This window comes from Watersipora subatra, chromosome 1 (assembly GCF_963576615.1).
Source record: "Watersipora subatra chromosome 1, tzWatSuba1.1, whole genome shotgun sequence".
In the NCBI taxonomy this organism is placed as follows: Eukaryota; Metazoa; Bryozoa; class Gymnolaemata; order Cheilostomatida; family Watersiporidae; genus Watersipora; species Watersipora subatra.
The window spans coordinates 58109627-58124371 of NC_088708.1; the positions used below are offsets into that span (position 1 = coordinate 58109627).

The 14745-nt window shown below is 38.3% G+C and overlaps 1 protein-coding gene across 4 annotated transcripts; it reads left to right on the forward strand.

Moving 5' to 3' along the window:
• Positions 1-63: 63 nt before the first annotated feature.
• LOC137394969 (uncharacterized) lies at positions 64-10218 on the forward strand. 4 transcript variants are annotated; one of them, XM_068081751.1, is made up of 17 exons: positions 64-142; positions 225-399; positions 853-977; positions 2173-2298; positions 2485-2637; positions 3162-3382; positions 3637-4037; positions 4362-4502; positions 4875-4984; positions 5303-5475; positions 5657-6437; positions 6694-6879; positions 7106-7226; positions 7700-7833; positions 8476-8601; positions 8730-8929; positions 9317-10218. In XM_068081751.1, exons 2-16 carry the CDS (start codon positions 228-230, stop codon positions 8886-8888), a joined length of 3129 nt encoding a protein of 1042 aa, XP_067937852.1. In that variant the 5' UTR covers positions 64-142; positions 225-227; the 3' UTR covers positions 8889-8929; positions 9317-10218. The 4 variants fall into 4 exon arrangements, 2 of the variants coding, with proteins under 2 accessions (XP_067937852.1, XP_067937865.1); XR_010978422.1 differs by lacking the exon at positions 9317-10218 and adding an exon at positions 8050-8069 and having other exon boundaries at positions 80-399; positions 8730-8744; XR_010978423.1 differs by lacking the exon at positions 9317-10218 and adding an exon at positions 8050-8060 and having other exon boundaries at positions 80-399; positions 8730-8743.
• The last annotated feature ends 4527 nt before the right edge of the window (positions 10219-14745 follow it).

Here is a 14745-nt window from a genome sequence, read left to right on the forward strand (position 1 = left end):
GTAATCTCCCGCCTGATGACGATATATTTCCCGCCACGATCACTTCCATTTAGTACTTGTCGTGCGAATGCAAGCTTACCGTTCGGTGCAGATCTCTGAACATAGTGACCGCATTTAGCTGTTATTTCTGTCATTCTACCCTGTGAGTTATTTAAAACACGTGGCTATTTCATGCTTTTATTTGGCTTTTTTGTTATCAAACATAGGTACAGGTATTCTTGCAGTGAATGAAGTGCGCCATGTCCACAAAGCAACAGCTCATGTTTGCTGATAGCCTCTCAGACGCCCTATCACTCATCAAGGAACATGAAATAGAATATATGGTGAAGTATATAAGTTTTAATGGAAAACTCAGCAAACTCAGGAGCGATTCTGAAAACAAACCTATATCGTTGCCAGGTCAGTACGATCTACATGTATTTTCTTGGTAGTTATCACGGAGTGTTTTTCTTACCAGGTAATCTTTGCAATGTGTAGCGGCTGGACTGGATGTACGTGTAAGTGCACAAGACTTGTTAATATATTTCAATCTCTCAGTTTGGAAACGCACTTTATTTCATCATTGCCCATTTTACGAATTCAATTGTAATGTGTCTGCTCGTGGGTGTAAAGGGACGTGTGCGCTATCCGGAGTGTTAATCAATAGTGACATTTTACAAACGATGGATGAGCCTTTCGACATGCAGATTTCTCTGCACTAGAGTCCTCAATTATTGGGTGGAATCTATGATCAAAATACTTTCATCTACAATTACAAAAGCAGCATTTTAATATCTTTAACTTCGTATTTTTTTCAGCAATTGCACATAATTTTTGATAAATAGGCTTTCTAATAGCTTAACTTTTTTCTAGATGTCCAGAAACGGAGAGTGGTCGCCTATCAGGGAAAGGCTGTTGTAAAGTTAGGATCAGTGACCCTAGCATGTCAGCATGGAGCAGACCATAATGCTGGAAAGAAGTTGAAATTAAAATTAGCTGTGAGTAAGCTTTATGTTTATGCTAAGGTCTATGTTTCTTATTTTTTGCAAGTAAAATCTGTAATAGCCAGAACATATAACGAACATACAATCAAGGTTGTAATTCAGCAAATCAGGAACAATCACATTCACGCCCATAGTAGACATTCTGCCCGATTTAAGATGCTTTCAGACTATAGCAAACCATTGTCATACTGTTTTATTTAATTTGTTCCAGTGTTGGCATTGCAAGGCATCAATTTCTAAATGAGAAGTACAAAAACCCATAGAAATTACCTAATGCAAACACCCTCTGGTAAAATTCATCAAAAGTTTGTATGCGTACTGTACATAATAAAATTCAGTAACAAAATAATACTTGAGTAATAATACAAACGAATACTTGGCAAATAGCATATCGGCATCTTTGTTATTTCAACGTAATCAGCACACCAACTGCCAAATTTTAATTTCAAGAACAATGTTTGCTGATATCGTATGCCAAAAAATGTTGTATGGTGAAGGCAAAAATACGTCGCCTGCCTTCCACACTGTACGATGATCAAATCGTATAGCAGGGTCTTCATAACCCGAAGGCGCACTATACATGTAACAAAGAATCTGCTCAATTACTATTGACTAACTATTGTTTTTGTTGGTGTAAACTCAGATTAAATAATTTCAGATATAATGCTCAAACATATAATCAATGCTAATCAGCATACAGACGGTTCCCTACTTACGAACATTCGAGTTACGAACAACCCGTACATACGAACAGGTCTGCGCGTATGTCCGCCGCTAATACCGACGGTATTACCGACGTATTAGCGGCAGAAATAGGCACTACTCAGAAGCCCAATCCAGCATCCACCTTTCTCTGCCCAGTTCGTTGCAGCGCATAAGTGCGTGAATGTATCTCCAGTGCGTAAAGAACTTTTTTATTTTTACTGTACGTATTGTAAAGGAATTTGCCGGCCTTTACTTTATTGGTTACCCTACTAATATAGCACTGAAGCAACTTACGAACAAATTCACCTTACGAACAATCGTTCGGAACGTAACTCGTTCGTAGGTTGGGAACCGTCTGTATTTCTGAGGTACAATATTCGTGAGTATTGCAAATATGCGTTGTTGTAGCAACATAGTTTGCAAGGAGGTAACTTCCTGATGAAGTGTTCAATTTTGGATTTTTGTATTGTTAAATATCTTGTAGGCTGAGCAAACTCAGAATAAGGATCACGACTTCGAAAAGAAAAAAGTCTATATACAGGACTCATGGAAACTTAGCTGCCCTGCTAAAGCCCACATAGATCGGCAAATAGTTATTACTGGATTTGAGGTAACTCATCAATAACAAATTCATAATTCAGATGGCCATCACAATTTTTGAGCAGGTCCAATGTATTTTATCATTCCTTCGTGTCGCAGGCGCGTCCTTGCTCGATTACCGAGGATTATGTTCAACACTCCATTCTAAACTAAATGAACTGAATTAAATGGTTTGATTCCTACTGATACATTTCAGCTTGACCACATGTGTGGCAGCCAGAAAGATAGGCACTGGCAATTAATTGCCTCATCTACGCATGCGTTGAAGATGGGACAATGTTCTCTCAAGGAGAGATTCATAATTAGCATTTCTCATGCATCTGAGCACCAAGGTCATCCAATTGGTGAGGTAAGCAAAACAATGTTTAAAAATCACAATGTGAATGCATCACTGTGCAGAATATAATGCTAATTTATATATAAATCTCAATGTTTGTCTTCCTTGCTTTTGTCTGTGCAGCTATAGAGTTTTAAGAACAAGAAACCCTCCCGTGAACCGGTTTTCAACTTTATCAATCGTTCATGGCTTCATGTTAAACACTGCAGCTAGTAGTTTTACGTGTGAAATCATACCGGAAGAAAAAGTGTTTGAGAATTTCCAGACGAAAAATGCATGCCGATAATGCTAAAACTCATATAGGCAACAAGACTAAGGCTGTGAAAATATGTTCCCGTTTATCATGTTATTTTTTCATATGCTTACACAATGGCTTATATATATATGACCTGGTGTCAGCAACACCCTAGCAACATCCTTAAGGGTGTTGCTAATCTATATGCCTGGTCTATTTTATCTACCAATTTAAAACCCAATTTGCTCTCATTCATGCATCAATATATAGAATATCATTCAATATGTGATTTTCTCTTTAGCATTCAGGATATCTCCCAATGGATAATCGAGTACAAGACCGTGTGACATATATAGTCAACAAGCTATATGTTACGCAAACAAAATTGGTTGCCAAGCATCTAGCTGACTTTGTAGAAACCAATTTGTTTCACGGAAATCCGCCACCTAAATCTAATAGAAGGTTCTATCCATCAGCCAAAGAGTTAAAGAACTGTATAGATCGTGTCACAGCTGCTAACCAGTAAGTTATCCAATGCCTGATCAAAACCTTTTAATGTCTAACCGTATAATGCCTATGCCATGAGCTCTTAAGCAAAATAACAGTGAGATTTTACAATTCATCCATAGAGATTCAGTCGTGAAACAAAGTACTTTAATTTCATAAGGATGGCCAGATTGCTATAGATAAGCTTGACTTGGTTTCGCAGGGATGGAATTCTATAATATGCGGTTTATATTTTTGTGTTATCTCAAAGATATTGTTTGACTTTTCAGTACCCATTCTGATGACCAAGACAACGTTGCAGAGCTCCTCAGGCGCCTCGATCCAAACAATCGATGGAGTTTTCGAAAATCAACTGATACTGGAGAAAAGCTGATGCTTGTGCATCAGACCAGGGATCAGCAACAACTTCTGTACAAATATGGCAACGAGATATGTTTACTTGACGCTACACACAAAACTACACGCTATGGATTACCATTGTTCTTCATCGTGGTAAAAGCTAACGTTAATTATCAGATTATAGCTAGTTTTGTAGTCCTCGAAGAGACCGATGAAGCTATCAAAGAGGCGATAGCTGTAGTCAAGTCCTGGAATCAGTCCTGGCAGCCAAAGTCGTGGATGGTAGACTGCTGCGCTGCTGAAATATCAGCCGTCAGCACTATATTTCCTGGTAATCACATTACAGATTTTGTTATTCCATACTGCATTGACTTAATGATCACATGCTATTGAAAATTTAAAAGGTGACGTGAGAAAGACATGTTTGCTCAGTACAGATTAGCTGCCAACATCCCAGGGATAAATTGCTTAGTTTTCACATAGTTTTGTCTAAAGCTGTGATCTTGTAGATTGAGATTAATTAATGAAGATTTAGCCTGTTCGGCATGTGATGACCTTCCTGTTTCAAGGCGCAAATCATTGCTAAGATGTCATTCAAATTCAGTGTTAGAAAGAGTTAATAGTTAAAAGCATTTCACAGTAAAATCTTTTTCAGATTCTACTATACTTGTGTGTGACTTTCACCGTCTTCAAGCCTGGAATCGTTGGTTGGTAAAGGGTACCAACAACATCAATAAAGATGTCCAAAAAAATCTAAAGAAACTCCTTGGAGAAGTTGCTAAAAGCCAGACAGAGGGTAAGACAAAAAGCTCATCAATACTTCAATACAGCGCTATTGTCACTTCAAAAATGCCAGCCCTTCATACTTTTTTCTTTCAAAAAAACATTTACTTGACTGCAACGTGGCAGGCTGTATATTAAATTCACTTGAATTTTGATTGACATATTTTAAAAGGAACATTATATCGATACCAACTCTGGTATAAATGAGTTAGTTATGCAAATGCAAACTATCTCTGATTTGAAATGCTCAGGTAGAACAAGTTCCTATATGCGTGTACACACACATTGTGCAAAGACTGTTGTCCAATGTGCGTGCGCCCGCACATTTTGTGCACAAAGTAATTTGTGCTTAAAACCAAGCTACCATGTTCCCTCTCTATTATAGCAATATACCTTCAGAATATAAAGGAGCTGCAAGGCAGCAAAGAATGGATAAACCACAAGAACGTACAAGCGTACTTCAACCAAACATGGTTTAGCAATGGAATGCACAAGGTGCGGTTGTCAGTACACTGATTAATTGGGTTAAAGAAGATGTTTATATTTATTTATTATTGTTCTGAAGAATGATTTGAAATACTTTGAAACTTGATGTGAATTGTATTGTAAAGTTACAGAGCTCTATTGTAAAGCATCTATATTTATTCAAATTTTTTATTGACAGCAGCATAATTATGGAAAAAATTTACCTGCAAGTCCACGGTTGTTCTGGTTCAGATGAACTACACAGATGAAATATTTGCAGAGAATCATAGATTATAAATCCGAATTTAAAATGAATTAGATTGATCTGGTTTTTTCTTTTCAAATCAGAGATGGGTGAAATGTTTTCGCCTCACAAGAGAGCTGAGGGCTGTCAACACCAACAATGGCATTGAAGCTATAAATCGGGCAGCCAAAGCTGAAATAGCTGCAGGAGCACGGGCACAAACTCTGACGGCAATGATGGGGAAACTTATGCGTTGGCTTGCAGCTCATCACAAGAAGTAAGATTTGTAATCACCAGAAGTATGTCACACATAATAATGATTCTAATATCAAAGCTGATGCTGTGGTAAAAATAAGTACATATAAAAGTTATTAAAAAAGACAAGTGTGTCCAAGTTTTGCATTTGTAGCTACAGTAGGACTGCCCTGCGATGATAGTTTCCTGCAACTATTTTTTAGGTATGTAGATAGAAATATAAGATTCAGCTCTATGTCAAGACGGTATGCAAAGGACATTCCAGCAGCTCTCCACAACAGACCCCATGACTTTGTGAAACATGTGATTAAAAGGCTGGAAAGCGCAAGAGAACTTTTATGCTCTAACTCACCTGAACAATATATAGTTGATGCTAAAAGTTCAATGCCATCATGTTCATGTGAGGATTTCTCACGTCACTCTTTCCCGTGCAAACACATCATCAGACATTGGTTTGATGAGGATGGGCAGTTATGCATTCCAAGCAATCTTACAGTTACCCCATGGATCTGCCTTGATGTCTGTGATGGTACTAAAGAAGATAATGCATACACACCTCCCACAAAGTTGTCTACATATACAAAGGCTATTCCACAGTGCTTCCCAAATGAGTTTACTTCAGATGAAAGTACATTAGCAAAGTTACTTGGAAAAATCCGGGCGTTTGCGGATGACATCAAAAGTTGGACTTACAACTGTGTTGAGAAGGATGTCGCGAAAACCGTCTTGCAGAGATTAGAAGAAATGCAGCCTTTATGTGTTGGAACCAACATCAAAGCCAACCTAATCGTGCGACCTTCAACAAGTGGTAAACAACGTCGACTCACTCTCAGAGATGGGGGTCTGAAGAGGAGGCGCAGGATGCCACTTAAATACCGACGTCGTTTAGCTGGAATTACATCAGTTCCTCTTGCGGAAACATTGGACGACTGCTTTCCAACTAACCAGTATTCTGGTCCCGAATTGGAATTGGTTGGAAGGCAAGTTATAATTTCAAAACAGTTTTCCTTTTCTCCTGCAGATTTCATGGCAGCGACGCTTCTCCTTCAAAAAGCATCGTTACTTATTACCAATGCCCACGAAGAAACTGAAGAAATAGCAATGGAATCAATCCTTGCTCAAAAAAAATCTTGAGATTTGAGTTGTAAATTGGTTACTCACTTAGCTTTTTTATATCTACCCATTTTTTTACTTAAAGAATACAGTGATAATGCTTGCTGTATTTATCACCTACAGTGAGAAGAAAAAGTACCCACAAGATCCGAACAGCAGCATTCAGATAAGCAGTGTGTGGCTGGCAGATGATGACATGGAGCTTGCAGTCAATCTCATCAGGTTCCAATGGCCCGATATAAAAACTCAAGCGCCGTGTTACATTCAACGTCCAGGAGGTTTTGATACTGCGAATCATTCTAAATATGTTCAGGTAATATGCCCTGTTAATGAATGATGAAGCAGTCTGTTAATCTGGTTTGTGGATGTAGTTACTGTAATCATTCCATGATAACGGCTTCATTTAACAATTCATTTGATCATTTTCAATCATATGGCGAGGATCCACTACCAGATATCTTAGCTTTCATTATCTTTTTTAAGTCAGGTATATGTATGACTATATTGTCAAGTGATGGCAAGTTCCAATTGTTTTACAGATCCTGCACACTAATGGGAACCATTGGCTGGCTTGCACCAACATTGGATCCAGTACATTTGTACGATTATTTGATTCTCTTGCCTTTGACCTTGACGATCAAGCTCTGAAAGGGATTGCCAGTAAGTGTTTGTGCAAACAAGATACAAAGCTTGCTCTTACTCAATTTTTAAAGGTGTACATCGTGATTGTACACCACATCACAAGATAGAGACTGATATTTAAACCTAACAATGATTTGTCTTGCCTAAATTCATAAAGCGAAGTCGGGTAAAAATTGACATTGAATAATCACTTGGCCGACTCACAGGAGATTGATCATGCCCATAACTTGGCTACCAGATCATGCCTTAGATCTAAATTTCTGGTTCTCATGAATTCTTGGAGAGAAGTCACAAATGCTGCTCGGATCAACACTTTGCATCTATAGCACAGGCAGATAAACATAGTGGTATTGTATTTTTATCAAGAAAAGTGTTACCTCACAGACCTGCGCGTTTGCTAATTAAATACATTTATGTTATGCACCATCTGGATACATTAGTATTCATTCATTTTTTCAAAACTGCAGTTTGTACTTTGGTTTTACCTGCAGGTTTACACAAGACCCTGGCACCACATCTGCGGCTCCGATGGGAAAGTGTGCAGAGGCAAGATGGAGCCAATGACTGCGGGCTATTTGCAATCGCTTTCTTGGTAGAGACACTATTTGGGTTCAACCCGGCCAAGGTATAAGGTTATGTGGATTTAATTTATGACATTCCACTTTTGTTTTGATGAAAGGAAACATTGTTTTTTATATATTAACTTCTGGAAACCAACTTTCACATTTGCAGCAATTTGAGTTCAGAAATCAATTTTGTCCATCGTTCCCTATGCATTCAACTATATGTACAATGACTAAATAACAATCTTTTGATGATATGTTTCTATGCTGACTTGCAGATAAAACCCAAGTAAGAAGGGTAAGAGCAATTACTGCTGTGCTACTGCACTTAAGAGTGGCTTGGTTTCAATATAACCCTTATGTGACCTTGCACTGCATAATCGGTCATTTACGTGTGCCAACATTGACTCGCTAATGATGTGTACCACGCTTATAACATATTTTCAGATTAAGATTCCTAATATTAACCCAACCTAATAATCTGTTCTGTTAACAACCTGTGTGGTATTTATCTTCCTACTATTTCTAATTTTAAGTAGAGTAGACACTCTTACAAAGTAATCCATTCCAGCAGTGTTAACGTTATAAGGAATTTACGTTATTCAAATAGTAAAATGCATGTGGATTGCCTGATCTGTTCCAAGATATCTCTAAACTCACCCCTTTGGTCATACAGATTAGTAAATCACATTTGTACTCAACAGGTGACTTTTGACCAGAAACTGTTACGCATGCATTTGTTCAACTGCCTGAAAGAGGGAGAGTTTACACGGTTCCCCAAGTGCTTAGAGGAAAAAAGGCGGGTTCGCTCAAAATACGTGACAGTGAAGGTAAAAAAAACCCTGTGCATCAGTTTCTGAATTATTGTGGAGGCAGAAAATATAAAGATAAGCAATGTTCAACATATCAACTTTTTCGTATAAATATGCATAGTTTGAATTTTTGTTCGGTCTTTCAGGTTTACTGCAAGTGCAGATTGACATGGCGAAGAGATGGAGAGGAAGGGGTGGAATGTGACCAGTGTGGGGACTGGTATCATTCCCATTGTGTGGGACTACCCATTGGCTACACCATTGGGAAACATATCATCCCCTACAGATGTGACAGCTGTATTTAAAAGCGGATGCCATATCAAGCAAATAGCAAAAGAATTACTTTGTATGTACAATATAGTACTGCATCACAATGTGCACCTGGTACATCCATAATGAATGCAAATGTTGCAATACCAATGTAAGGGTTGTGAAAGATAACCTTTTACCAATCAAAAGATACATGAAATTTCTTTCGATATAACTGCCCTTTAGTGTATGGTAAAATAATGTGCAGTCTTTTGGCTGTTATACAATGAATCTGCATTGATTGCATATTTCATAGGTGTGTGCTTGGAAACTTAAGAGATTTTATGGGTGTGGATATGCTATAATATGATTATAAATTCCTCGTAATAATTGTTGGATATTTTCGTGCAAATAGAGGTTCTTGCCATTCCCAAGCTGAGCTCAATGTGCAAATACTGTTTCCTAATATGTAACTTTGTTTTAGATTTCCTCTCACAAATGAGTCTTGTCTCAATAATTGGCTCAAGGTCATGTCCAGAAAAGACTCACTTTCACACACCACAGAATCTGTTCTGAAAATTTTCGATTCTACCACTGACCATTACATTGCATCAGGAGATAAATGGATGCCTAGTCAAAAAAGTGATGGTCGAAACCGCTGTTGCCGACAGACTACAAGTTGAATTCACGGACTTAGTCACAATTAAAGAAAAGACGATTATATATACACTTCGCAAGAACCATTCTGTTGACATAAACTACCAATCTTGGCTTACCATTTCTGTCACTGGTGATGTGTTTAGCTCATGGTCTTTGAAATTTTGTTTGAATTTTAGATCTTGACAATTACAAAGCATAATGTTCATATGCTATACTAGATTTTGTGTGAATATTCTGTGTATTTATAACCGGGTGTATATGATTATGAAATTGTAATAGTTGTTACGAAATCTAAAGAGTTATCAGTACAAACTCTGATGGAATTCTAATCGGCATCTATCTGTTCATACATACTATATTGTCATCGAAATATGAGTCAGCTTTATATAAAAAATGAAACAGTGTTAAAGACTGAATGATATGCGAATAGCTTTACATGATATGCTATCTAACTTTTCCTATTTTTTGTTAGTTACATCACCACCCCTTCATAGTTTCCTTATTTACCACAAACAATGTAAAAGCTATTGTTTTCATGTGAATTGTTATAAACGTTTTAGGTTTAACTAATTTTATTTTGAGAATTTTTTCAAGAAATTTTAAAGTTACTTTGGTGTGAGTGCGCTCTATACTGCATGCGAATGGTTCTGTTTACTGAAGCGTTCTGAACTTCAAATAAAGATAGCATCTAGAATACAAATGTATTTAGTAAATGGATGTATATACTGCACCAGCAAAAACAAAGATTTTGATATTGTATATGTGAGTTATAATTTATCGGTGATCACCGTCAACAGTTTTCAACAGTAATAATACAATAATTTTCAATAAAAAGCCAAAACAGCATTTACTTTAAGTTTTCTTCTGGAGAAACAACCCCTTGAAAAGATGACATCTGGTATTTTTGGAGGATAAACAACTCTGTAAAAGTAGTTACAACCTCTGCAGCAAGCAGAGGTTGTAGGCACTTGATTTTTGTGCAATCATAGCCTTATAGGCTAGGAAAATCGCCAAAATAATCTTCCTCTTAATTTGAAATACATGGAGTTGCTATAATGTTCCTATTATCAATGCTTGCGTATGTCTATTATAGAATTTCCCGCCTGGTGACGACAATTACGAAATAGGTAGGTATCCTCTCGACTGAACAACATGCTATGATTGGCCGGCGAACGGTAACACTAATTTATATTAACTTTCCCGCCTAAAAACGTCGGCTGCGAAAAAGTCTTTTGATCAAAACAGCCACATGATTGGCTGACGAACGATAAGGCTAATTTATATTAACTTTCCCGCCTAAAAACGTCAGCTGCGAAAAAGTCTTTCGCTCAAAACAGCCACATGATTGGCTGATGAACGGTAACGCTAATTATACTAAATTTCGCGCCTGAAAACGTCAGCTGCTAAAAAGTCTTTCTTAAGAAACTCCCGATCGTAATAGAACAAATAAAAACGTTATAAATGAGTTCGCTAAAGCTAACATGAGCTGCCGTTTTATTTTGTTCACGACATGACTTTCACCAACTATAGCCTAATTATCCAGGCACCAAGACTGCGATTTAGACAAATTTAGGCTGCACGGCTCCGGTTTATATGCAACTGGCTGTGCTATCCGGCGTTGTCCGGGTAATAAAAAGGTCTTTGGACAGAAAGTTGATTTGTATTTAACATATAACAACATTTCCCATTCCAACTTTTAATCTACATATCATGAGAGAAGTGTTTTGTGTAGTTGAAATAAATTAATAGAAAAATAGAAACAACTGTAAAGGTTTTCAAACTTTGTCAAACAACTGTAACTTTCAAGCTATTAGCCAGGCACATTGCCAATGGAAAATTCCAGTACGCTGCTTAATTAGCTAGCCTTCTAATGACAGTACTCTTTGACGCTGTGTCAGCATTGTTGTCCAGCTACAACTATTCTAATAATAGCTATAGCCGGAATGACAGACAGACATACTTTGAGAAATATATACATGTATGTCATGCAAGTGCCAAGTATTACTGGTACTTTGCCAACAAACATTATGCTTTTTAGCTAAAGCTTTATACAAGCTAATATTATATAGTACTGTCTCATTATAGCTATTAATAATGCTTGTAGCTTTTTACAAAGCTTTTCTATGACCAAACATATAAATACTTGGGTTTTCTGTTATCAAATCAGTTGTCTCTGGAGTGTGCAATAAACCATTTCTCTAACTTAATACTCTATTTAATTGCTTCTGTGCAGAAACATAACAGAAGCTAATTGGCGACAAGGATTTCTCTCTTGAACAGTTACAAAGAGTTTTGTTCAGATTTTATCATTGATAAAATCGATACAAAGAGTTCTAGTTTATTACAAGAGTAACTGTTCAAAATTGCACCACTACAATGGCAGAAGTAGCAGACCTGATCAAGCTAATGCAGAAGCAGCAGGAGGACCAGAGACAGCAGCAAGAAGAGCATAGACAACAGCAGCATGAGGAGTTCAAGCAGCAACAAGAGGAATACAGACGTCAGCAAGATGAAAGAATGGAGGAGAATAAGAAACTGATGGAGCTACTACTACAAAACCTACAACGGAAACAAGAAACAGCTGCAACCGCTGTTCCAGCCTTCCCAGGTTTTGACCCAACAGCAGAGCTACTAACAGATTACATAGACAGATTCAACACATTCATTGCAGCACATTCTATTCATCAAGACAAGATTGCTGGCACTTTTCTCACCAACCAACAGCCTACACTCTACAAGCAGCTTAGTAATATGGCAGCTCAGCTTTCAACACCCAAGCAGATCAACGACCTCAACATGGATGAAATACTGGAATTTCTCAAAGACCAGTATGACCCTAAGCGCTTCATTGTTAGAGAGCGTTACAAGTATTGGAGTGACATGCAGAGGAAACCTGGAGAAACTATTCAAGAGTTAGCTGCTAGAATTCGTCAGGATGCAACTACATGTGCCTTCATAGACATTACAGATCCATTAGATGAGGCTCTCAGAACAAGATTTATCTGCTCTGTAAACAATGAAGCAGTTCTCAAATCTCTCTTCAAGGTCAAGGACAATGAACTCAACTTCAACAAAGCTATACAGGTAGCACAGGAAACAGAAGAAGCAGTTAAAGTTGCCAAAGAGACAGTTTATGGAAACTCGTCTAAAGTCAACAAGGTTGCTCAACAGAAATCAAGATACAAACCAATCCAGAAAAACAACTCTACACCTGACAAGCAGAAGGAAGGAAAGCTATGCTACAGATGTGACCGAACTAACCATACAGCGGATGACTGCAGATTCAAAGCAGCCACCTGCAACTTTTGTTCTAAACAAGGTCACATAGAAAGAGCATGCAAGAAAAAGAAATCATCTGCAGCAGAAAAACCAGTAAAGATGATAGAATGCACATCAACCAAGATGGTGAAACTTGCTGAAAACATCAAACTGGAGGGAGACAACTTCACACTTGAACTGGACACTGGAGCATGTGACAACTTCATCTGTAAATCAATATGGGAGAAGCTAGGAAAGCCAAACCTAAAACCTACTACAGTTAACTACAAATCAGCCTCAGGACATCTTATAGAGACGCTTGGCAGATGTGAGCTAACTGCCCAATTGGATGCACAGAAAGAAGTCAGACTACCATTTGTGATTAGTGCTGTACAAGATCTCAACCTACTAGGAAGAACTGCTATACAGCAACTAGGCATCTCTATTGATGACAAGCTACAACAGAACCTTGTATCAACAATCACAGAGAACCAGCCAGATGGGAGGTTACAAATCAAGTGTAAGGAGATGTGCAAAGAATTTCCAGAAATATTCAAAGACGAGCTAGGATGTCTCAAGAACTTTGAACTAGAGATAAACTTCAAACCTTCAACAAAGCCAGTCTTCTGCCGACCCAGACCAGTTCCTATTGCCTTGACAGAAGAGCTCAACCAAGCATACGAAGCAGGTGTAGCTAAAGGCATATGGGAACCAACTCAATTCAACCAGTATGGAACACCAGTTGTACCTGTACGCAAATCTACAACAGGTCAAGCTGCAGGGAAGATCAGAGTATGTGGAGACTACTCCAAGACTATCAATAATCAGCTAGAAACACATAGGAAACCTATCCCACTACCAGAAGATCTAATCAGAAAACTAGGTGGAGGCTATTGCTACACAAAGATTGATTTAGCAGATGCCTACAATCAAATATTGTTGGCACCAGAAAGTCAACGACGACTAGCACTATCAACACACCGAGGAGTACTACTACAGAAGAGGTTGCCCTTTGGCATAAGCTCAGCACCAGGGTATTTTCAAGAAATCATGGAGCAACTGACACAAGACCTCCCAGGAGTAGCAGTATACCTAGATGATATACTAGTGAGTGGAGCCAATGCAGAGAGCCATCTACAAAACTTACGTCGACTTCTTCAAAGATTAGAAGAAAGAGGGCTCAGATGTAGAAAAGACAAGTGCTGTTTTGCTCAACCTACAGTAGAGTATCTGGGACACAAACTCACTTCAAAGGGAATCACTAAAGGAAAGAAGGCAGATGCAGTACAACAGATGCCAGTCCCAACAGACTTAACTCAGCTAAGATCTTTCTTAGGAGCTACACAATTCTACAGCAAGTTCATACCCAATCTGTCACAACTCACAGGACCATTGCACAAACTGACACGCAAAGGAGAGACCTGGAAGTGGGGCACTGAACAAGAAAAGAGCTTCAACAAACTGAAAGATATGCTATCAACTGATAGTGTCTTAGCACACTTCAACCCAGATCTTGACATTGGAATCTCATGTGATGCTTCAGAAACTGGACTGGGAGCTGTACTATTTCATCGTTATCCGGATGGAAGTGAGAGACCAATAGCCAATGTTTCAAAAACACTGACCAGCACACAGAGGAAATATGGACAAATACAAAAAGAAGCTCTCTCAATCATGTTTGCTCTAAAGAAGTATCACCAGTACCTGTATGGTCGACGGTTTATCTTGGTAACTGACCACAGACCTCTTCTCACACTTCTAGGACCTACCAAAGGAGTTCCAGCTCTAGCAGCCAACAGACTAGCAAGATGGGCACTGGTACTAAATCAGTATGACTACACCATAGAATACAGATCTACCCAGCATCATCAAAATGCAGATGTCCTCTCAAGACTGCCAGTTGGACCTGATAAAGAGTTTGATGCAAGAGAAGATGAGGATGATGTTGATTGTACACCACTTCCTACAGGATACTCTCCCAGTCAGCTGCTGAAT